The 24,559-nt window shown below is 43.8% G+C and overlaps 9 protein-coding genes across 9 annotated transcripts; 1 reads left to right on the top strand and 8 right to left on the bottom strand.

Annotated features, from left to right (window-relative positions):
* Positions 1-417: 417 nt before the first annotated feature.
* BDB00DRAFT_905691 (uncharacterized protein) lies at positions 418-1,592 on the bottom strand (the record flags this gene model as incomplete). The annotated part of the gene is made up of 3 exons (XM_053128588.1): positions 418-887; positions 945-1,189; positions 1,574-1,592. 3 exons carry the CDS (start codon positions 1,590-1,592, stop codon positions 507-509), a joined length of 645 nt encoding a protein of 214 aa, XP_052980175.1. The 3' UTR covers positions 418-506.
* A 450-nt stretch (positions 1,593-2,042) lies between these two features.
* On the bottom strand, positions 2,043-2,291 carry BDB00DRAFT_762821 (uncharacterized protein; the record flags this gene model as incomplete). Its single annotated transcript, XM_053119354.1, has 1 exon — positions 2,043-2,291. The coding sequence occupies one exon, from the start codon at positions 2,289-2,291 to the stop codon at positions 2,043-2,045; it is 249 nt and encodes an 82-aa protein (XP_052980176.1).
* A 1,161-nt stretch (positions 2,292-3,452) lies between these two features.
* Positions 3,453-4,040, bottom strand: BDB00DRAFT_938688 (uncharacterized protein; the record flags this gene model as incomplete). The annotated part of the gene is made up of 2 exons (XM_053129296.1): positions 3,453-3,796; positions 3,863-4,040. 2 exons carry the CDS (start codon positions 4,038-4,040, stop codon positions 3,453-3,455), a joined length of 522 nt encoding a protein of 173 aa, XP_052980177.1.
* Positions 4,041-4,823: 783 nt separating this feature from the next.
* BDB00DRAFT_787584 (uncharacterized protein) lies at positions 4,824-6,418 on the bottom strand (the record flags this gene model as incomplete). Its single annotated transcript, XM_053120716.1, has 4 exons — positions 4,824-4,900; positions 4,968-5,036; positions 5,341-5,646; positions 6,331-6,418. 4 exons carry the CDS (start codon positions 6,416-6,418, stop codon positions 4,824-4,826), a joined length of 540 nt encoding a protein of 179 aa, XP_052980178.1.
* A 5,986-nt stretch (positions 6,419-12,404) lies between these two features.
* BDB00DRAFT_821230 (uncharacterized protein) lies at positions 12,405-12,978 on the bottom strand. Its single transcript, XM_053123369.1, has 3 exons — positions 12,901-12,978; positions 12,689-12,831; positions 12,405-12,622 (listed from the first exon to the last, which is right to left on the bottom strand). The coding sequence occupies exons 2-3, from the start codon at positions 12,806-12,808 to the stop codon at positions 12,545-12,547; spliced, it is 198 nt and encodes a 65-aa protein (XP_052980179.1). The 5' UTR covers positions 12,809-12,831; positions 12,901-12,978; the 3' UTR covers positions 12,405-12,544.
* A 172-nt stretch (positions 12,979-13,150) lies between these two features.
* On the bottom strand, positions 13,151-13,887 carry BDB00DRAFT_882951 (uncharacterized protein; the record flags this gene model as incomplete). The annotated part of the gene is made up of 3 exons (XM_053128191.1): positions 13,151-13,331; positions 13,651-13,713; positions 13,775-13,887. 3 exons carry the CDS (start codon positions 13,885-13,887, stop codon positions 13,151-13,153), a joined length of 357 nt encoding a protein of 118 aa, XP_052980180.1.
* A 1,778-nt stretch (positions 13,888-15,665) lies between these two features.
* On the bottom strand, positions 15,666-18,432 carry BDB00DRAFT_821232 (uncharacterized protein). Its single transcript, XM_053123370.1, has one exon. It carries the CDS (start codon positions 18,175-18,177, stop codon positions 15,892-15,894), a length of 2,286 nt encoding a protein of 761 aa, XP_052980181.1. The 5' UTR covers positions 18,178-18,432; the 3' UTR covers positions 15,666-15,891.
* A 1,990-nt stretch (positions 18,433-20,422) lies between these two features.
* BDB00DRAFT_821239 (uncharacterized protein) lies at positions 20,423-22,387 on the top strand. Its single transcript, XM_053123371.1, has one exon. The coding sequence runs from the start codon at positions 20,521-20,523 to the stop codon at positions 22,279-22,281; it is 1,761 nt and encodes a 586-aa protein (XP_052980182.1). The 5' UTR covers positions 20,423-20,520; the 3' UTR covers positions 22,282-22,387.
* Positions 22,388-23,251: 864 nt separating this feature from the next.
* BDB00DRAFT_821242 (concanavalin A-like lectin/glucanase domain-containing protein) lies at positions 23,252-24,171 on the bottom strand. The gene has a single exon (XM_053123372.1). The coding sequence runs from the start codon at positions 24,080-24,082 to the stop codon at positions 23,288-23,290; it is 795 nt and encodes a 264-aa protein (XP_052980183.1). The 5' UTR covers positions 24,083-24,171; the 3' UTR covers positions 23,252-23,287.
* Positions 24,172-24,559: the final 388 nt, after the last annotated feature.

Genomic DNA, 24,559 nt, shown 5'->3' on the forward strand with positions numbered 1-24,559 from the left:
CTCATTCGAAAATTATGCAGACATTAGCTACTCCGACACCTTAATCTAACTGCACCCCAGACCCAAATTATTTGCCCATATTCGGACGCCGTACGGGCCTCTACAAGCTCTACGGAACATACCCTGTGGCCTCTGCGGTGTCACGCCGTGCACACCGTAGAAATTATAGTATGCTCAGCCTACCATAGCACCAGCTTTCTCCCTTCTTTTTCTCAGAATAATTCTCACTACATTGCGTCCTCCATTTCGACAATAAGCAACCAGGAACCCCAACCAGAGCATCTTTTTCCGGTAGCATACAGTATTATATATATGTATCTGATTTAAATTATGAGGATTAACGCTCAACGCAGTATTGAGAAAATAAGTAACAGAATAGGTGCTTATTACACATAATAAAAAATCATATCCGCAAAACAGGTCTAATAACATACAATGTATAAGTAAGCATAATAAGGATTATAAAAGAGCTCTTGATTTACAACGGCGTATATACATTGCTGGCTCTATAGTGTTTCTTCTGAAAGTACTGCATCTGGCAGAGAAATATCTTCGTCAGGCATAGTATAATCTACTGGCGGCATATACTCATACATCAGCTCGTCATGTTCCTTCTCAATATCCTCATATGTCTCAGCATGGACAAAGTAAACGTCTTCGTCATATTCATCGTCCGCATCGTCACCGTATTGTTCGTCGTTGTCGATCTGTGAAATTTCACCAACAGTACGCGGTTTGCTGCTTCTGATATTACATTCGAGACGTTCAGCTTGTTCCAAAAGATCACCAAGAATAGCTTGCCACCCATCGTCATGCGTCGCCTCTATGGCATCTTGAATGGCGCTATAACGTGCTGCAGCGTATGCTTCCAGATTCTTTTCTTCGTCCTAAGTGGAAAGTTGAGATCACAGTATGGAGTTTCAATGAAGTACCATAGCACTAACCTCGATCATTATCAGCTCTTCCTCGGCGCGCTTAATGTTTATAATACCTCTGAGAACGTCGACGTCGTTGCTTTCTGCTATATGGTGCTGTTCCCAAAATCGTGTCTCCAGATGACAGACATCCTCCCACTGGACTTCAGGCTCCAACAACAGATGGCAAGCAGCATTGTATAGCTTCAATTGCTTTTCAGCTGCAGTGCTTTGTTTCTTGATTGCGCTTCTAACTTTCGTGCTTACTCTTTCGCCTGTTTCATAATTAATTAATTATATCCATCAGCAGCGCTTTCTCATTTTTACACTTCAAAAAACAGATATACAATACCTATTTTGCCCTCTCGATTACGCAGCTGATCATACATCATCTTACGCGAGATTATATGTGATTTTAGTTTATACAGGCTATCTTCCTTTTCTCGCTTTGCTTTTGCTTCTTTTGCGCTTGCGTATTCTGTGCTATTTATCTGCCATCTTCGTTCAGGCTTTAGCACCCTTTCAAATTCTGGTAACATTGTCTTCAGCGATCTCGAGCTTTCTTGAGAGCTTTCGAAGCAATCTAAATTTCTCGTCTATTGATGATAGCAATAGCTTAATACGCATAAACGAAAGGGAGTAGAAATCGTTATACATACCTGCTTCCGCCATAGTCATATTGGCACATTTATCTGGATCTTGAAGCTCCCTCGATAAAGTAATGCGCTCCGCTCTAATGATGTTTTCCGAATGGTTTAGTTGTCTAAGTATTTTACAGTACTCTACAGAAACACTTTGTAAACTCACTCAACCGCGTAAAAATGTTCTAGTTCTTCATAATACTGTATTTTTACTGATAGAGGTTTGATACCAGTGAATATAGTACGATCTTTCGATTTTTTATGGACGGTATCTTTGTACGTCTTCCATTCTTCTTCGAATCTGAGCTCATCTATCTTCCCGTCCTCGTTTCACCACCAGCATGGCGTACCGCCGGAAGCTACAAGGGTAGCTCTGTGTCGCAAGTATGCAGACGCTTGTTCGATGATTGCCTTTGCCCTTTTCGTCCGTTTTTTAAGCGCGTAACCTATCGGTACTATTATGAGTATCACGCAATCATTTATAACTTCATTTAAAATCATGCATACACATATTGATTATAGTCTTGGCTTTCGAATGACCAATCGCATGCTGTAAAACGAACAGACGTCTCTTGGCGCTCATTTGTCTAGTCATTGAGACAAATCCTCCAAGGTAGGACCAAAGACGCTCAAGTCCTTCTCCATCTGTCAGTCCAAAGCCGCTTATGAATCGTGGATGATAATCGACCTGGCAAGACATTGAATGGGCGTATGCATGGAAAACGGAGACGGCCATCTGTGATCCAGCTTGAGCAAAATTGGGAAATGCTTGCTAATGGTGCATAAGTAATTAAAGATCAGTTTGTTTACCGGATGCGATGATATTCTTAGACACGGCAAAATACCTTAAATGATGGTTCAAAGCGACAACCAAGATCATACAAAATATTGACATCTTTGTATCCCTTAGTGGCAACAGCAAGCACAGATAGAGCATATTTGTACCTATACAAAGCTCAACATGTAAGTGCATATTATACGCTAGGGATTATAGACTGCATGCATGTAAAAAGTATTAAAATTACTTTTCACCAGAAGCAAAGATATTCGTAAACTGAAGTGGAACATTGTGTCTGCCGCATACACAGCCTACTATTCCACTTTCATAGAACTTCTCGACAGCATCAGAAACGGACGTAACAGCTTTGAGCTCACTCTCGCAACGCTTATTGACGGCATTGGTGACTTCATGCTTTTCGTAAACGTCATGCATGTTATCAGCCGAGAAAAACGTCGCTGCTTCAGCTTTTTTTGTATCATTTGCATGTGCTTTGCGTCGTCGCAATTGCATGTTGCCATCGACTGCGACGAACAGTTTTCCTTCCTGTGTAAATTGTATATTGAGTCATTAGCTCATCAAAATATCATGACAGCACTAAATTATAAAACGAGAAGGAGACCTTGGGACAAGCCAGACACGCATCTCGCTCCATTGGAGTATTATTGCTGAGCTCGTTAACCATTTCATCCGTCACTTTTTCTTTCAGCTCCATGTATGCTGTATGTGCATTTCCTAAAGTCTTTCGAATTCTATCAGGATTCTTTATTCCATAAAATTCAAATGTATATACAATACATTAGAATAACTGTTATGATAAGTGATTTCGCTCCATTGTGTTATCATCTGATTATTATATTAGCAGTAACAGTACCTCAAACTTGTGCACATAAGAGCAAGCATTTCCAAAGGCTTGTGCTGCTAAATGACCTTCAGCCAAAAGCGCAGAATAGAAATCAAGCAATGGGAGATGAAATGCTGTCCTCGGCGAGGCGGGAGATGACGGAAACAAGTGATGGTAAAGCAAGGTTGAGGCGTCTGATTTACATTCACAGAATGGTATTTTATAACTTTTAATGCCTGTTTCGTATTGTTTTGGACGGCATTTATAGGAATGTTTTAGCAGTTGTCCATATCACAGTATGTTTGGTAATTATTAATGCAACGTAATGCGTTACCGGTAATGAAAACGCAAAGGATCTCCCGTTCCTTTGTTTTATCGCATGTAGTGCAGCGCGCGTCGAAAAACGGAGTCGTATCGGCCAGACTATAGTCGCTACTTCCCTTGCACTTTACATAGTCTTTCGGTAGCACCTTAAAAACCTCGGACCAGTTTTCATCAAGAGCTTCCAATTTCCTTTTATGTTCTTCGATGTCATGGTCATTCAGACGAAACACTGTCAAGCCTTCATTAAAAGCGCTACCAGGACCGTCATAGTCGAGATCATCGGTTTCTCCGTGATCTTCGCGTTACAAAGTATATGTTATCATAAGCAAAGATTTAGTGTGCTTATAAGCGAATCAGTTACCTAATTGATCATGCTGTGAATTTTGACGCGTATCTCTTATAGTGGGAGCAGAAGCTACAACTGCATCGTCACCAGCATACACTTTGCGGCTTTTCGTTCTCGTTTTCCCATCGCTCAACATCGTGGATTCCACTAGGTCCATGGCGTCGTCTTCGTTGAACCGATCGTTAAAACTCATGATCTAGTGCTAATAAGATGGTGCGGTCTGTTGTTTGTTACTTTGTAGCTAAGAACCTTCAAAAGATTATTTTTCATTTCAGTTCTCTATATTTATATTGCAACACATATTAAGTTGATCACTTCTGTTTATTGCTCAGTAAACGTGCAAGTTGACAAAAAAGTACCACGCGCTTGAGGAAAGCTTCTTTTCCTGTAGTTTTTTTATGACGATCCCCTAATCCACAATTTATTTTTGTACACAGAAGTACGTTATGTAATAGGGTAAAAATGCTTGGATGCTAGGAACTGTTTCAAATTTCCTTGCTTTCTAAGAGTATTACTGTGGTTATTTCCAAATTGCACGAAGAAATCCTCCTAATAATTTCATCATTCTCGCTCCACCTCTACCCATCTACCACCACACCGTCTAACTCTTTTTGTTCTATGCGGTTTTTTTCAGTTATGGACTCATATTCTTTGTATATGTATAGTATCCTTGTCCATGTCAAGGAACGACCACATGTCCCCTAGCGCAGATCACTCTGTCTTCCACAGTAAAATCATGATCTGTAATTTATTAAATGAACTAACATACCTATTGGATGCTAATATGTCGCTTTTATCAATAGCAACTTTTTAAAATGTGCTAAACCATTTAATTTAAAACTTTTCAAAACTAATTTGGCCATTGATAAGGGCATCATACAGCTCTGACCATCTCTTATACGGCATGTCACTCGGGCACAAAGCAGTATCTGCCTTTTCGCCAAAATCAAAACCCGTGAATTCGCACCCCAATGTTTCATTTCTGTAGCGAATTATGCCACCGTCTGACACCCTCTTGAAACCTTTCCACGGAAACTTTGTCGACTTCGTTGTCTACATACATTCCTTAACAAGTATTGATACATTGATAACTGCAATGCAGGCACTGCTTGTAACATACTACAGAGTTCAACCATGAGGTCCTTAACCGTGCTTTTCTTTTTGGTAGGCTTTCTGGTCAAACGAGGGCCTGGCGAAAACGAATAATATACATTAGTAGCTCCTTTTAACAATGCTATGGTGTGTTAGCGATAGTTGCCGCCTGTTGTTCCTATAGTGACAGATTGTTGTTAAGAAAAGCTAATAAATAGATAATCCTTTTTCTCGATAACGTGTTACTATCACAGTGTATGATAGTATTAACCTTGACAATGTCGATGGAAGTTTGGACGCCCTCCCATCTTATTCAATGCGTTCTGAGCTTTCTCTTAATAGTTGGTATTAGAACCTTGAATATGAGCATTTCTAAGAAACAGATTTACTACTTTACATACTATATGAGACTATAGGTGTAGTAAGCATCCAATCGGTCTCAAACTGGGGAGACATGAGCGTGCCGACATTCCATCCTATGGCCACGCTAGCACGGTGGTTAACCGACATGATCTCGCGTCTGAAAGCTCTCCCAAGCTGCTGACGAACATCTAGATCCATAGGAGCCGGTTGCTCCATCATATGGTTTATGCGCTTGACCTTCTCTTCAAGCTTTTTCTGGTGCTCCTCGTTCATGCGAGCACAGATCGCAGCCAGTTGAGCAGTTGTCGTTGTCAACTCTCCATCGTTATACTGTCTGATAATATCTTCCCATTATATATACTAGATAAGTAAAAATTCTCATTTTACCTATATACAAAATAGCAAACCTTCTCGCTCTTCGTCAGTGCTATCTTGAGAAAGGAAGTGAGTTAACGCGTCCAAGTGGACCACTTTTTGGTTCCCTTAGGGCGGTAATATTTGTCGCTGGAAGCATTTGACTGCTCTGGTTGGGGTTCCTGGTTGCTCATTGTCGAAATGGAGGACGCAATGTAGTGAGAATTATTCTGAGAAAAAGAAGGTGCTATGGTAGGCTGAGCATACTATAATTTCTACGGTGTGCACGGCGTGACACCGCAGAGGCCACAGGGTATGTTCCGTAGAGCTTGTAGAGGCCCGTACGGCGTCCGAATATAGGCAAATAATTTGGGTCTGGGGTGTCTAACTGTTTTAGCTGGCTGGGTGCAAAGGTGACGATAAGGCGTGTTTTTTCGAGGGGAGAATTTAGTGTGTTGTCACACAGGAGAACTTGTCAAAACGAATGTCGAACACTTTGTTCGCTTATATTTGATGGGACAGGGCAAGTAGTTTCATCATATACAACACTGTCACACAATTTCTCTAGTGATACGATCCTTGCTTGAGAGCTCCCTCTAGATGGTGTTGTTGGTACCGATGCAGTTTCTCGAGGAGAAAAAAAAAAGCAAAAAATAAACAATGAACCCAAATACTTGCCAAATCCATCAAGTCAAAGATCTTTTGAACTCGTTTCTCGGGAGTATCCTCGTCCTCAGGCAATTTTACCATGCTACCAACCATCTTGTACAGACTTCCACAATACGAAGCATCTCGTCATGAGCTATACGGCTATCATTGTCTATATCATACAGCTGTTGTTGTTGTTGTTTTTGATGCAAGACAGATAAAAGTTATTAAAACCTTTACTCTGATTAGATGACATTCTTTGCTATCAATCTTATATACAATACCTGAAAAGCCCCTGGATATGATACATTTTGTTTAAAATGTTTATTCTTTGGGATTAATCGCGCTAACCACGAATGATTGTAAAAATGTGAATGAAGAAACTTACAGAGGAGCTTCTCACCTATCCGTCCACGACTAGTAACGCACAAGGCGCAGATGACTGAGAGAATCCTCCTTTACAGATATGATTTGACAGCAGCTTGCTTGGGGATTCATGGAAAAAGTATACCTATTTAACATGCTCGCTACTTGTACATATTATGAGCAAGATGTCATAAAAGTGGCACTATTAAGCGGCTCTAGATATCACTATGCATGTTAATGATATGCGGATGTTCTATGCTCTTACGCAAAAGTGCCGATGCGGCCTTTTAACAGCGAACTCGCAAAAGACAGCCAGATTGTACTACTGTATTGTTCTATGAAATACATCCGGTCACTGTATAGATCATATGTCTTCTAGATTAAAAAGTCAGTGCAGAAACAATGCAACGGTGTATTGAACAGCACCAGTGACCACCAATAGGAAGATGCATTGTATGTCGTTCTGAGGGTGGTCTTGTTGGACTATCACTACTCGAACGCTCTAATGCATATAATAATTATACTTGATGATATTACAAATCACAATTAACATCATACAGTGTTATTATCATCAAAAAAGGTTGTATATGTAAAGTGAATGTGCCCTATCTGGCGAAAACTTCACTCAAGTTAATAGTTACGAATTCATTCTCACCAACAGAATTGAAGGAGATTTTGTATGTTATGGCCGAACACATTATGTACAACATGACTACTACTGTACTGAAGAGAATGTTATGATAAGTAACTAGCCTAACTTAGAGCAACCAAAATCATTAGTCGGGTTGAAGTGGTTGGACCTACAGGTTGGGTAGTAGTTTTCAAAACATTCTAAGAGGTAGCGATATTCGTAGACTAATATTACCATAGTAGAGAGCCATCACTCGTTTCATAACGCAATGCCTCACCTGACTCTTACTGTCACATTACACTTGCATGTATTATATGATCCATTGGCATGTAATCTTCCTCACATTGACGGTTATCTTGCATATACATAAGTATGATAAGCTTTTCTTTTTCCAATGCAAACATAACTCAATGGCGACATTATACTGTCGCCCCCTGTTAGTTTCGCATTAATATGCCTCTTGACTCTTTTGTTTTTAAATTTTTATTCAGACGTGGCGTAGGATTCTCAAAGCCGACTCCAAGTACGACTCAAGTCAAAGGCTCATGAAATGTTCCCAAGTATGTATTGTTAAGCCAGCAACTCAGTTTGCATTGATAATTTCCTTGTCGTTCTACCGCTTCGTAACTTATTACTACATTAGTACGACCTGATTTTGATGATTCATAGTAAAAAGCGAGCCTATCAATTTCAAGATTTAAGTAGAAAGTTTAAGATTACCGAAATCATACCAGATTGGAAAAGTGTTTTATGCTATCTTGTTGACATTTACGTGCATTATAATGATGATGCGTACCATATACTAAACTGAACTTGAAGTGCTTTTATTTTACTGGAGTAGACCTGAGCCCCTGAGGAACTTGAAGTGCTTAGTCCTAGTGCGTTTGCGTAATCATCGGATGCTAGACATCTTCTTCAGGTTACAGTATCAAAGGCGCTCGATGCTATCTTCAAGAGCGACATGCAATATAAAGAGCTTCATGAAACCATTGGGACAGGCAGCTTGCAGAACATAGGTCTAAGCCATTTCTCTGGTGTTTGTAGCCTAGTTGATTAAATAACCACCAAATTGTTGGAGGGCGTTATTCTGGGGAGCAAGACAAGGGTGTAGAACACACAGCTCAACGCACTTGTCCATGCCGTTGCAGACGAAGACGAAGACGGCTGCGCTCGGCCCAGCGAAGGACTCTTAAAAACAGGTAACGATCAGGGATTTCAAATTTAGATTGACCGTACGATATCCACATGTAGGTATATGTCGTTGAGAGACAGAGAGAAAGCTAATACATAGACGCCACTATCGATGACGCTAAACGCACATCCGCTTTCCTCTATGATGGCCATCTTGATGTTCCTGGTGTGTGCACATGCATTATGAGACCTTACGGACTGCGTGTAACCCGGTCGAGCATCTATGTTTTAATGCGAGCTGCTCTGTGCTATTTAAACAAGAAAAGAGAGACTTGATTTATATTGCTTCCCGATCAAAACCACTCTCTTCCGTCTCTTCTCCTCGTCCACATAAAGCACTTCTTTTCTCACTCCCACTTCTCTTTTAGGGAACGAACGTCTGAGCAAAGGCAATGACAAGCACTAGCGGACGCGTGACGAAGGTGACACGTAGATAAGCAATGCATCAACAACACCACCAGAACAATGGCCGTACATAGCGTCAACAGCAGCAATAGCAACCACGATGAACTGCAGCAGCCTCAACAGCAACAAGAATGAAGCCATAATGGTTTCGAGGCCCAGCATCAGACGCTTCTGTGAAAGGACGAGGAGACCAATAATCGCCGGTATAGATTTTTCGAAAGACAAGAATGCCCCCGTCATGCGCCATTATCGATAGTCTAGGCCTTGTGTAACCTCAGTGTCGAGTAGAAGAAAAGCGTGTCAATCAAGTAGAGACACTTCAAAAGAGCCGTGTAGAAAGACGAGACTAGTGTGTACGTGTAGCCTGGAGTGTGCATTTTGCAAGGCGGGAATGTCATTGAGGTTGCATTCCCAATGCCTCGGGAGATGACAGACCCATAGTACGGTGTGTCCAGAGTGTGCTTGTCGGTGTAACATGGCATCACCTGGGCTGGCAAGTGACGCTGTCAACTCTCTTTCTTTCCTTGGAAGTCACCAGACATGCGAATGGGCCTAAGAGAATTATGGGGACTCGGGCAAAAGATATGGTTATCAGACGCTAAAGTCGCTTCCCAACTGTTGTGACGTGCTGACTAAAGCATTACTGGTGATGAAGACAGTTAGAGTGTCCGATGGATACAAGGGGTTCTCGCGTATATACGTTGGTTCGGCCTCGTTGCGGCCAGTAGTAGATGCATCACTCGAGAAATCATCCGAAATGCACAAAAGGATGGCAAATTACGCGCTAAAGGGTCGAAAGATGTAGTAAGTCATCGTTCATAGTGCTGTTTTTTAATCGTCCAATTGATCCTGAACGCTTCTCAAAAAGAACGTAGGACCACTCAAAAACAAACGATCCGAGTTACTTTATTAGCAGGATTGAAAAGCAATGAAGGACGAGTCAACTTTACTAGCGGCAGTGTATACGTATCATGAGCGGGTCAACTTATCAGCAGCAGCACATACTCGCGATGGAGGATGGTACTTTACCAGCACCAGCATACACTCGGGATGGAGGATTATCATCTACCAGAAGTAGCATATACTGGGAATGAGCTGGTTTGTAATGGTAAGGCCAGTCAGCAGAGCCACTGTGCTGGGCAAGAGAGGAGCTTTCTCAAGTGGGAAAATCTGTCAAGCGCTTAGTTCTTCATATTGCTTTTCTTTCGATTACTCTTGAAGCAGCTATTGCTATCGATGTAATAAAAACAACAATACAATTCAACACGGCAGATCCTCAGAGGAAGGTCTACTCAATGTTTAACTCGAATGAGTATTGGTCAGATGGGTAAGGGAAACTGGAGAAAGGCTTTTCTTCAAGCTAGTCAATTGCAAACCCACTGCATACGGCGTCGTTGGGAGAGCTGTTGGCAGATAACAGCAGTTGAGGAGCACAGTTCAGTTAAAAAAGATAAAGGGTCTTCTTTATATACTGCAATTATGGGGTCAAGCGTGTTGTATCTATGTCCGCGCATACACAACATTATGCACCACACATATAGTCGAAAGACATAGATAATAATAAATTAGAAAGGTCCGTGTGCTATACACAAGCTGTCTGACTTGTTGGATGAAGGAAAGGAATGGAAGCGGTTATTGGGAGGATCGTGTTATGATAAGATACTAATGTTGGACCAGGGGCAATGGATGCCAGGGAAAAAAACCACGTACTACCAGCGCCACTAACATCTTACCAAGAAAACGAAAAGATCGTCCCATCACCAGACAATCTGCATAATAAAATTCGGTTACTTATATACATATCATAGTTTGACACCATGAGAGATACCACGGTACAGGAAGGCTAATAGATAGGATTGTGCTATACAGTGTGTGCTGCCAGCGTAGGCTGCTGTTCATCTCGGTCGTTCATAGAACCCGGACATGCAAGGACACTACTACTTTGCCAGCTAAATACATCTCAGTCTATCAGCGCACGCTGATTGTATTCTGTATACTAGCTCGATGAAAAGCGTTTCTTCCGTAAATCTACATGCTCATTCGCATTCGTGTCTTTGATTTCCCTTGACACAGTGCCGTGCACGGACCACCCCCAAACAAGCGGCGACATTATCGGAGGGTGGTGTATACTGGACCACTAGTGCCAAAGGGCGGTTTTTCATTTTTTCAAGAGTCGGTTTCTTTTCGTTTTTTTTCTTAATAAGATGGCTACTCGTTTTTATTATGAAGATGATTAAGGTCGAACAGTTGATGAGCAAGGAAATGATGCTATGGACTGGGATGAGGAAGTCACTCCTTTCCATTATTTAAGAACATTGACCTGCTCTTACAGCATTTTTGACCTGCTCTTACAGCGTTGCTGTTTCAGTGAGCGCAGTAGTGGGCAAATAACACAGTAGACAAGTGGGAATTAGGGGTATTCATTGACGGATCCGAATCGGATCGACTTCAATCCGAATCCGTTTCTGCCATGTTTCCTGTACTAATGCTATCGCTTCTGTACGGTAACGGCCCCAGTTCTCGTCTTCCCACCATTCGTACTTAGGGCGCGGGTTCATAGCAGTAACACCAGCATATACGTGTCCTTCAGCCTTGAACCAACTCAGGCCAGCTTCTATAGTATCTAGCGTATTGTGTAAGTATGATATATCAAGCATGATCCAGGTATACAGTATCATAGTTTATGGCTTATTGTACTTACTCTTTTCATGTGCGCTTGTAACATTTAAGCTTCTCCAACAAACGATTGTAGGTTAGTAGCACTGGAATGTGTTAGACTGTGTAACTACTTTATGAGATTATCGTCAAAGCTACTTTTTATTGCTCTTGTAGGCCCTTTACCGCGGTGTTTAGCTTGCAGGTATGCTTCGTACCATTTTACCTTTCCACATCCGCTTCCAATCTACCTCTTTAATTCTGGCTCTGGCCCTGGCCATTTACATCCACAAGCTTCCTCCTCTTATTGGATCCATCCCCGCTGCTAGTAGTCCCCTCCATACCATAGCATTAGCCTTAGACTCAGTATTAGCCGTTATTATTGCTACTGTCGCTATCAAAGATACATAATGGATGACTTAAATAAGATCCTTTATTATTGTTGTTGTCACTATGAATTACTGCTGCAATCCATATACGCACATTATCGCTAATTAATCAAATACACGGAGTACCCAGACCCTTCTGCAATGCAATGTATGATACTATCGTCCGCATATAAAGAGTTGAGACATGGGGTGTTACGCTGTTCATACTTGAATTACGCGAATACCTAGTGTATTCCCAGGAATCTCACTTTTAGATGTCGAATAAACTACTGGGTTATTTGCTGTGTTATCTTTAAAAATACTATAGCAAATAACCCACTTTTTAGCTGTGTTATTTGCCTTCTGCTGTGCAGTGATATCCTCTGATGCTATTACAATACCGGACTCAAACTAATCGTGAAAGAAAAAATAACTCCCGCTATATTTTCAGAAACCAAGAGCATTTGTTTGCTTTAAAAATTTGTGTTTATTATGTGGTGGAGTGAACAAGTAATATCTTCATATCTCTATCTTCTACCATCGTCTTTCCGAAATATCACACGCTATGCCAAAGATATTTTTTCGACCTTTGTAGTACTTTTCCGTAACCATGCCAGAGGTGTCTTATCTTGCGTTTCTCTTCCCTAGATTTCGATTTACATGGCATTCTTTCACAGCCTGTGCAACTTTCAGTGTTAGAGCCTATCAGCCAAAAAAACAAAGTGAATGATTGGTCTTTTGCATGTATCAGGAAATGTCTCATCATACCCGTAGGCGCATCATGTCGTCGAAGAAGTAAGGGAAAAGTGGTTGTTGTCCGAAGGAAAGACAAAGGTCTGCTTTGGACAACTTAATCAAACGATAAACACCATTGTAGGACAAATCCATTACAAACGTTTCGCATTTTGATCCTAGCAAATGAAAGAAATGTTTAATTATGCTTATCGTCTGTGTCAATTTCAGGCATACCTTTTACTTACAATTATGGACTGCAATATGGCCAGTAGACCGCGACAAGAGTGGGAGTGGGATCCCATTCCATGTCTCTTTCATCGCCCGTCTCCCATTCCATGTCTACTGCTTCCTCAACAACATCCATCTCAACATCCTCAAAATCCTGCAAAAATGCTGGAATGTAAGGAGGAGAGAGAAGCTGTTGTTGCTGTTGCTGCTGAAGAAATGTATCAAAATCCCACAAGCAATAGGTTGATCCACACCACGATGTATCAATTAATGCAGCACCAACTTCATTTTTTTTGCCAGCTTCACATAATCTGGCACACGCCCAGGATTTTGTTTATATGTTACCTTCAATTCTAAGGTACCAATCACAGTAATCACCGGGTTACCATTTGCAAATACCGCACAACCTGGTTTGCGCAACCACAGACACACCATCCGCGACATTGTTCTCTACCAAGAACGTAATGAGCCGAGGAAGGCCAGCGATCACCTTATATGTAGTAAACTCGTCGCAGTAGACCGAGAAAGTGGCCGACGGTTGGTCAATCAAGACTTCTCCAACCATGCGCTGTCGGGATCGGTAAACGGTACCCCGAGTAACAACGCCTTTAACGACGATAGTTGCAACCATCTAAAGGAAAGGTAGAGAAAGTTTGAGGCAAAACAACAAGGTAAAGGCAGACTTACTTTGAGAAAGAGGAAAAGATGTAGAGAGGCTTGAGGTACTCATTAGAACCAAAAATAGTTTCCAAGATGGGATCCAATACTGATGCGCGAAGCTATCTTCTAGCATGCATTCCCCATGGTTGTTTTTGATCAACCGGCCCGATCTATAAATGATATGTTTAGATAAAAGTGAACTAATAGACATGTTTGATTCGGTGAGCTTACAATGCATGAAGAATTTCGGCAGCCAGAAGATCATCATCGTTGTCCGTATCTTCTGCTGCGCAAATGCATTTAGCGGTGGCCAGTTTGACGTTTCTCCAACATGGGGTATCCATCTGCGTTTACAGTTGAATGAATAAAATTCATAAGCAAACTGTATAACAGTCATTCTTGGCGATCTGCACCCGAGCATTGTCATCCCTTCATCTCTTGCAACTTTGCGTCGCATTGCTAGTTTTCTGGACTACCCGGATCGTTTGCGCAAATATGTTCTTGCTCCCGCTGCCATACGTTATATCTTCAGAGCGACCCAAACTACCGTATAGCATGCACCAACAACGACATCCGTCACAGTAATTTGTGCGGCCATTCAGATCACTTCAATCTTGATATCGTATGCACAAGTGCGGCGGTTATGATTATCGATCTATGAAAAAGAATTTAAACACTCACCCTTTCTTTCAGGTAAACCAACTTACCACTGTCGTAATAACATGATCACTTTCATTGTGCTTTTTTAAACACTGTTTCATGGTCGAAAGACTTCTTACAGAAGCAGAAGCAGCAACCGAGAGCAGGTTCGTGGATTTGCTGTTGGTTCCGTCACAAAGGTGATTTCTTTTGTCGCTTTACGCCGCTCACTTGTGAAATTACGTCTCAAAGTATTTTCAAGGTGATCTTATAGAAGCTTTGGTCTGGTCATATTGTCAGGGCAATATGGGCAGCAGTTGCTTGCCAACATCAGTTTGGCTTGGCTGAAAGAACTGGCTTCTCCGGAAGTTGGTGGTCGATGACGTGGTAGTAAAAATAAGTGTGGTAAAGAAAAGCGAGAAGCTACACGCGGCGGAAATTGGGGTGCCTTCATGTGCACACGTTCAAATCCCGCTTCGCTTTAAATACCCGATCTCCACATCCACAGGTCCGTGCTAACAATGCAGGGAACAATGGGAGATCTTCTACCGTAGCGACAGTAACACGATCACAACGCGCTTTATCACACTTTTGTACGCGCTTTTCACCTTCCTTTATTTCTAGTTTTTGTGTTCGCGTAATTTTGCTCGCGAAAATAATCGAAAGGAAAGATATTGCTCGGAGGGTACGAGGCTACCGCCCTTTATTTTTCGCATGTGTCATACGTCACCAGCACATACGCCGAGGAAGTAACACAACGTCTGATTGGCTTTATGTCACTGCTGTTGAAGGAGGTGATTGATACTGTAAAATGAGCAAACCAAGCAGCCTGTATGGATATTAGTAGTTCCAGGATGACGCGCATACTATGTCGAAAACAGCTACTGTATGCTGCTCTATAGTCTGCTTTTGACAAACCATTTTTTAAGCTGGCCACATCCATCATTGCGGGCTTGGGGAATGATTGCTGTGGTTATATACTTGTATAAGAGAGTGTCTTTTGTTTTTGTTACATCACGTCAATACAACGGTCGAGACTTTCTAAATGTCTCACTGATACTATAAAGACGCTGGCTACGGCATTCAGTACATATTTACTCCAAATTGAAAACTGATGTGTATCCTATCAACTCCTTGCGCGAAATATCGTTTTCATCCAAAGGTATTGTTACATCCTTTCATAGAGAAACCTTTACTCAGGCTACCACCCATTTTGTTTCCACTTGATTGTGCCTGTGTACTAAACTACGTGTTAAATTACTTATACAGTATGCATTCAGTATATTAAACATCATAATGAAAATGTAGTTGACCTTGTTGGTGTATCGTTTGTGTATCGAACTACCACCTGTTATTACGTCGCAGTGAACGGATTTCGGGACGAAGAGGCAGTAGTATAGGTTAGTGACTTACCGATACAGACCTTGCTACTACATAACAGAAGCAACCGTGTTTAATTATCCCATTATAACAAATCCTGTGTGTCGTCAGTCATGTTGATCCCGTTCATCATCATCTTCACCAAGTCATAACACTGATATTAGTCGTTTAAAGAAAACTGACAACTTATTATTACTACAAAGTGCATATTTTATGCAACAAAAACAAATGAATGATTTAAAGGTTTGATAATGTATGATGATACAGTATGAATATGGGGAAAGATGGAGAGATAGGGGGATTATGATGTTAAGAAATGGGCTCTTCCTTCAAAATAACATGTTTAGCAATTTTCCGGCAATCCCAGGACCAGTCGTTGCGAATGACAATCCTGGAGCGGTATCCATGTTTTCGCCTCCCTGGTTTGTGAGGGGTTGTCTCACCATGAGCTTTGACGGATCATTGTTGGGTAAACATACGATCTCCAAACGAACGGCTTTGGATGACAAGCTCGTTCGATAATTATATCCCATGCCCATGATTGGTTGGACGATCGTCTGACCAGGCAGCTCCTTTTGAGCAGCCAAGTAAACTGTAGCATATGGATTAACTGGGGGCTGCTGATGTACCACGGCGTCAATATGAGGATCGAGGAGCTGTTGATTTCGGATATCAAAAGCAGCCCACACGATCGTTGGTGATTCTGCTAATATCGGATCCATAGGGCGGAAGCACCATATAAAAGGTCGTACCCGCAGTTGGTCCGCTTTGTTCATGATCCGCGTTGATTCCTTGCGAGATAATGTGTTGCTTCGCTTGACAGGATTTTCCGGCGGTGCTGCTGGTGGGTCAGGAAAAAGCGAGTTGAGCGGATGGCCAGCCACAAAAGATGGATGCTGTAACCCACGCGAGGTCATTACTGTGGACGTTTTTGGAGGCAGTACTGCGTCTTCAATTGGCATGACCCTAGATGGATCCCATCGTGACATGTCATGGATGAGTCGTGTTTTGGCATTGTTGCCACCGCCGCCTAGCCAACCGCCAAACAATGATCGACTTCGTCGAAGAGGAGGATCAGCTTTAGATGGTGCAGCTGCTACTGATTCTTCCGGCTCTTCCTTTGCTTCAACAGGTGCTGGATCGCTTGCTACTGGCTCTTCAGCCGCTGGTGCCGAATCGTCACCTTTGGTTTCTTCTTTAGGTGGCTCCTCTGCTGCTGTTGGTTTCGGTTCCTCTTTTGCCGGTGACTTGCTTCTTGGCTTTGCATCCTCTTTTTTCGCTTCCTCTTTCTTGACTGCAGGCGATGCGGCTCGTGTTACTGCTCTTGTTGCTGCAGTCGATGTAGCAGCCGCCGGTGGTGGTAATGCTGGTTCTGGATCCGGCATTGGTGCGGGGTGATGCGGTGGTGGAAGAAGACCTGGTCCAGGTGGCAGAGGTGGAGGTAGGGGTGGGCCTAGACCTGGCGGCATAGGCGGTATCATCGGTTGATGTGGGAACCCTCCTAGCACATCTGGTTGTGCAAATGGTGGGGGCACGGGCGGCATGGCTTGGGGCATCATAAACGGTAGTCGTGGCATCATGGGCATTGAAAACTGCGTCATTGACGGCTGCATCATGGGTGCAGCAGGAGGTGGTGGTGGAGGCGGTGGGGGTCTAGCCATCATGGACAGCTGATTGTGTTGAGAATTAGGAAAGTTTTGAGCCATGACATTATTCGCCATTGGCATGGATGGTATCCATGGGGACGGCGCTGTCCCCGGTGTCATGGGAATGACTGGCTCTTGTTCAAGCATCATGGGGCTGTAAAGCATGCTTGTGCTCGGTTGCTCATATAAGGAATGCCGTCGTCTTAGCGTATGACCGTGATGATCGTCTTGTTGTTGCTGGTGTTGGGTATGGTGGAATTCTGCAGCGCCCTGGATTGTGCTTCGTCGTTGCGGGGGGATATAGGCTACCGTGTCATCAAATGGTTCGTCACTGATAATGATATTGCTGCTAGGACTGCTCATGTTGAAATTGTTGTCAATTGCAGACTGCTGTTGTTGTGGTAATAGTGGCGAAGTGGACGTCGATTTTTTCTTTTTCTTTTTGGAAATGGATGCCTTGCGCTGAGAAGAAGAAGGGGAAGGATGATCATCATCGAGGAGAACATAATCGTCATTGTCAGCAAGGTGCGGCATCGGTCCGTGCGGCCACGGGGTCAAGCCATAGTAATACAGGTAATCGTCATTATAGGAGTCGTGACCTTCAAACATGGGTCCCCAAGGAGGCGGAGGAGCTGTTTCGTCCTGTTGTCCTACTAGGCCCCACGGATAGTGTCCATAATAACCTTGGTGCTCATCATCATTCATCACACTTTTGGATCTTCTATTCTTGCTACCACTGCTGCTGCTGCTGTTGCGTCGACGAGGTGTTTTTTCTCCGGACACCTTGTTTGAACGTTGTTTTGTTCGTCTCGTTGTTCCTGTTGTTGCGGTTGATTTGCTTTTTGATGGTCGACGGCGTGCAGAAGTAGTCTCTGGTGATAAAGCATAGTAATCATAGAATGGATCGTCGTCGTAATAGTCATAATCATCGTAGTACCGTTGTTGCAAAGAAGACGAGCGATGCACCATTTTTTTAAACAAAGGGTGGAGGGGTATATATATACAAGGAATACGGGGTACTTTGGAGGAAGAAAAAAAGCAAGAAGAGAAAAAAGAGAAGAAGACGGATACTTGATTTTATAACAGATGCACTGCTGCTATTGCTATTGTTGCTGCTGCTGCTGCTGTTGTTGTTGTCATGCGGTGTGTATGGAAAAGAGTAAAACAGGGCGAAACAGACGTGTGGGCGATGTTTAAAATATGTGTTTTGCAATACAAAAAGAAGCACCTTGTCACACTGTACACACAACCTGCTTTTCTTCTTTGCATTTCGGTCCCACCCCGTAACGTACCAGCCCGCATGCGCCGGATAGCAAGGAAGTAAGAAAATTCACACACAGAATACTCGTCCTTCTTCTTGTAAAGCATCCCATCTCATTTGATTGCCTTCTTCTTCGTCTTACCGGCCACAGTATGTGCAAAACGCCACACCACATTAATTGCTTCATGTACTCCTGTACGCCATATCGGTTGTTCTTGCGTACAACCTTGGTTTTTTGCCACATCCAACATGTATCCCCTCGGAAAGGCCAGCTCCACCCTGTTGTTGTCCTGCATGAACATTGCATGATGACGAGCCCTTACATAGAACTTATGCGTCGATCCAACCACAGTCTACGAAAGATTGAATACAGCACCTTTTATTTTGTGTTAGTTACTATATCGGCGTCAAATCTCTGGACAACTTAGTACGGGAACGATGTGCTCTGCGCGTATAGGTGACGATCCACAGCCACCAACATTATGTATTATGAGAACTAAGAATCAATGCATACAGAAAAAGAAACCATTAGCGGGTCAGGGTTTCCGGTGGCATGCATGCAGTGACAGCAAGAGTGCCCTTACATAGGGTCACGTATGAAAATCGGGCGAGTTTACAAGCGACATCAGATCGATTTATTCGGTTGCAAACAAGAAAATATCTAGGCAAAAAGACGAGGAAGCATAAGGTATAAAGAAAGTTATATGCAACAATAAAATCGCGCGATACATATACAGGTAGGTCCGGCCTTGCAAACGAGAAACGGTTCAAATGGTTACAAGGTCAGCTCTTCTACCCGGTATAGTGACGATGGCAGTGCATATCTTTATCCCAGGTACACTGATGCTTTGAAGCGGAACGAGGAACATACTTTTACAGGAAACGCCGTTCTTTCGCAAAAAGAAACCGGTTGTAACCTAGCACATTGCGAATATGTCATGCATTATACAAAGTACAGCGAGCGAACAAGGACCACTCCGAGGGTAAAGTGGGACAACATACACAATTTCGTTTCATTAGCCACCCCTCTGGATTCTCGATGTAGTGAATTCATATACTAAGCTCTCATCGGTCACTGCCTCCTGTGTTAGCTTTCTTTCTTAAAAAAAAGATATATTCGTAGCGGATATAACTGCTGCTCATCGATATACACCAATGCGTAAACAATCTCAGACTCGTTGATTGATATATCTGCCATATGTCGTCAGAATAGACGCTGATGAGCGATTAGAGCCTATCGTATATTATATACTAAGGATATTTTGTGACACTCGATGATGCCGGTGCCAGAAGTAGAGCAAAATGAAGAACACTTGTCTCATTTAGATGCTATTCGTGTATCATGGAAGTAATTCATACGGCGCGCACCCAATTCGGAGTGAAACGGATGGCTCGCCGCACTCTCTTGTTGTACCCGCATTGCAAGACCTGGCCCATGTCCTTTCACCACGTGCTCTCATTTTAAGTTGCCCATATTACATGCTGTTGTGCGATAAAACGTACGTGTCCCTTTTATCCTTGTAGCAACTTCATACAGCCCAGAGTCCGATGACTGAAATCACTCGGGTAGCGTAGTAAAACTATTTACTGATATCCGCTGCGGGAAGGCGGGCATTTATCACCGTTTATAGTCTTAAAAAGGACATGTAAACGAGAAAGAGAGAGAGAGAGAGACAGACGTTTGTTGTCAAAAAGAAGTCTTGGCCACTCCGCCACACTGCCATCCGCAGCTTGGCTGTTCCTCGATCTCAGCAGCAGCAGCAGCAGCACGTCGATCATGCTGCAGGCCATAGTAAAAGAGACAGACAGGGGAAATGAACATGGAGGCTACACAAGGCCAGTTAATAAAAAAAAGGAACCACATAGTCAAGGCTTGGCGACATGACCCCGAACGAGACAATCACGCCAAGAATGGCTTGCTCGTTTTGTATAAAGTATAAACAATAGCAAAACCCTTTTCTTTTCTTCACTTCTCTTCTCGATCAGCACACACACACCTTTCTTTCTTTCTTTCTTTCTTTCTTTTCTTCCCGGTGTCCTTACTTTAAGAAATGGCCACGGGAAAATACAACTTCAAGGTCACTATAGGAGACGAAACCCGACGATTTTCTTTGCCAGAGCAGTATACTTCATGGCATACTTTATGCGCAGTCTTGCAGTCTTCGTTCCAGCTCTCGAACCCCAATGAAACCGTACTGTACTATCGTGACAGCGACCACGACGTGATCACTCTGTCGAGCGACATGGAGCTCATCGAGTTGCTGCGTCAGCCCGAAGCTTCATCCAACATTCGTTTGTATGGCCAGCGTCATCAACAAGATAACAATTCAATGGCGTGGGTGTTTGCACCCGAAGAAGCCGACCTTCAGCAACAACAACAAAAAGTGAATCTTGCAGACGATATAACAGATGCTGCTACGCCTTCTCCTCGATCGGCGACACCAGTTGCCGCTACCACTGCTGCTGGTGGTGGTGGCGCAAACAGTACTTTAGAAGCTTCAGCAAATGTGAACAACGGTGTCGACTTTACAGCAACATTCGAGCAGCTTGGCAAGTTGATGGACCAGTACCGTGAAGTTATCCAGCAAAATGCCGAGGTCATGCGGGTAATGAGTCAGATGGCCAGTACGATAACCAGCACCATTACCACAAACACAAAAATCGATCTGGGTCCTCTTGAATCATGGTTGGCAACACTTGTGCCTTCTACTGGCCCTTCTTATCCTACACACCATCAGGCTGCCTCCGCAGCAACCACTGCCACAGCTCAATCGAATCTACAGCGTTCACAAAGCGATGCATCATCAACATCAAGGCAGCCACCATCATCATCAGCACCGCAACAACAGCAACAACAACAACAATACTATCCTACGGATAGTCTGTATCCACCGCCAACAGCACCCGACGCTGGTTCTTTTTCACAAGAAAAGAGAAAAGCTGACGATACAACATGGATCACACCACCAGATGAAGATGATGAAGAACGCGACCCACCAAGCTATGAAGACCAGTTCTTTTGGGATCGATCACAGCAGCAACACATGCATATGCCACCACCGCCACCGCCACCACCAATGGCTCGTGGATACATGGAACCGTCGCTCTACCCACCGCCTCCACCATGCACAGGTCCATTGTGGACCCGCGTTTTGAAATCGGTTGGTTCATCTTTGGGAACGTCGTTCGGTTGGAACACGCCCTATGCTCACTATCACCATCATCATCGCTACTATTCGCCACCTCTTCATCATATGCATCACCCGCCACCACCAGCTGGTATGCATCCACCACCACCGCCGCCGCCTCCACCACCAATCATGCCACCTGTGCCACCGATGCCACACTGGGGTGACCGTCATAATCACCCCCATCATCGCCATGCCAACAATCACCATCTCCACCATCGACCGTCGTGTTCGTCATCCAATTTCGGAGCCGATCTCTTTGTAGCAAAACGTGAAGCGCTCCTCCAGGATCACCCGGATCTCCGAGATTTGAAACAAAGGCAACGTCAAGTAAAACAAAGTCAACGTCAAGTGAAGCGTGACATGCGACAACTGCGACGACAACACAAGCAAGAGAAACGGGCGGCGAAACGAGCGGCTCGTAAAGAGAAACGCAGGGCCAAGAGAAAGCAAAAGGAGACAGCAGAGAAGGATGGATACAGCAGTGACTCGAGCACATCCACTTGGTCTTCGTCCAGCACATCGTCATCCGCGTCTAGCACATCTGCATCGGACGCAGCGGCCCGAGACGATTTAGCTCACAGAGTCGATCGTTTACGGTTATTCAATGAGGACAAGAAATAAAAACCTTTTTTTTTTTTTTTCATATGCTTTTTTATTTTTTTTTATATCATGGAACTTGCAATAAAACTCCGATTTGTCTTAATATGAATTGAAGATTATATCAGCTGCTTTCTTCTTTTTCGTAGTTCAATCGTCCTTTTTTTCTTTTTTCTTCTTTTTTTTTTTTTTTGGTTACTTGTCCACACGCTAAACATTGCTGCAACGACTGGTATTACTATGCTCAGGTTTCCTAAAAGCGGGTCATCATCCTCATCATCATCATGGCAACGCAGCGACTCGGTGATCGATGTGCTGTTGCCTCGTTACTACGAATACGAACTTGATTCAGATTTCCAGGAGAGCCCTTCACAGGCCAAAGAACTCGAGCATGACGACGGTGACAGCTTGTATGCTGAGGCGCTATTGAATTCGGATTTCCTTGCATGGCTGAACAGCGATGATACCACCCATACTTCTTCTTCTGCTATAACCACTACTACCTCAACCACTACTGCGACTGCTTTGGAACGACTGCGTATGCTTGTGGCGCACGCTTCTCCATCGTCATTACCACCACCCTCATTTTCGCCACCACCCTTCCATCATGATCCCAAGGGCAAGGGCAAGGGCAGACAAACATGAAGAAGAAAATGATCATGTGTTTAATTGTTATGTATCTGTTTTGTACTACCATCATCATGTAAGCATCATGACGGCATAAAGCAGCCCAAGCAAGCCAAGTGTCTCTCTCCCAGCAACAATAGCAGCAACAGCCGCAACACCATCGCTCGTCCTTGTCCTATCCGTCGGTAGTTCGTCCGAAGTCGGTATTCGGGTTGCCTCGGGTGGCAAGGAAGACATTGCACCCTGGGATTCCGCCGGTCTCGTTTCGAGATAGTCCATTATACCTGTTGATTTTTTTGTTTTGTTTTTGTATATATATATATATATATATCAATCACCCGTTAAGATTTCTTCTTTTTTCCCTGACTATTCCATCATCCTATCCCAATAAAACTCATTCCATCTATCCATTGTAAACCAACGTACCCCGGATATTGCAGGGCTGCTGAGTCTTGCTACACTTTGCCGGGGCGGTTGTATTAAATCCCGTTTTAGGGTCCGTCATGCTGTAGTTGAAGAACGCGGTGATGTTCATGACTTCAAAAATGGCATCACTTGCGGGAGGGCCTTGGCTAAAGTTGGGATTGCCATCCGACCAGTGGTTAAACATGAGCCGTCCAGGCAAGCTGGGAATATTCGTGACCATGCGCTGCGCCTCTATGCCGTCCACATAAAAGATGCACAGGTTGGGCGTCCAGTCGAAGCGAAACTCGTGGAACTCGACCGCCGGATCAAAGCCTAGGTGATGGTTGTCGTGCGTGAGATGGCTTGCACGGCCGTTCTCCAAAAGTCCCGGATGGATCGCAAAATAGGACTGCGGCGGCGAGACGGCGCTCAAGATTTCAATATCAATCTCTTCTTGGGAATTGTAAATGTACATTGCAGCGACGGTGCCATTGACGTTGGTCGTCTTCACGTAGCTTCGAAATGAGCCGTACAGAAAGTCTTGGCGCTGGGTGCCAAAGCCGGCGCAACGTATGGTGCTGCCGCTGTCCTCGACGGTGACAGCGAGTTGCAGGCCACCGCCGGGAGCAGGATTGAGCCTGACGTTCTGGACGTCAAAGGTGCGGTCCCGTGTGTTTTCGTATTTGGCCTCAATGTTGTAGCGCGCGACGAAAATGTCGTTGATCTTTTGGGTAGTGTGCCATGGCTGGAAGTCCATGTGCCACATGTCGCTCCAGGTGTTGCCTTCATCCATGTAGCCACAGTCGCAGGAATCTGTCAAGCTGACTCCGAATTGCGCTTTCAGTGGCGGTGACTTGCCTGCTGATGCTGATGCTGCTGCTGCTGCTATTAGGCTTGTCGTAAAGATGATCAAGTAAGGCTGCATCCAGGTTATTGTTGGTATTAGTGGATGAATAAGAGAGACGAGATCGAGTCGTTTCTTGACACTGGAAAATAAAGTTAGTTTGTATTTTCCTTTGGATTTGTTTGTTCTGAGGTTTAATCTGTGTGTGCCGATGTCTTGTTAGGGGGGGGGAATAGTCGCACGGCAAATCTATACTCCGTGCCGTGAGAGAGAGACACACACACACACACACACACAGACAGACCCGCACAGACCACGCCTGCCGGACACAGGGCAGGACCCAACATTTGAGACACGATGATTTGCAGCAAAACCAGGCCACACACCCATTCCTTTCACGTGCTACTACTACTACTACTACTACTA

This window comes from Zychaea mexicana (assembly GCF_025766255.1).
Source record: "Zychaea mexicana strain RSA 1403 chromosome Unknown BDB00scaffold_32, whole genome shotgun sequence".
NCBI classification, from domain to species: Eukaryota; Fungi; Mucoromycota; class Mucoromycetes; order Mucorales; family Lichtheimiaceae; genus Zychaea; species Zychaea mexicana.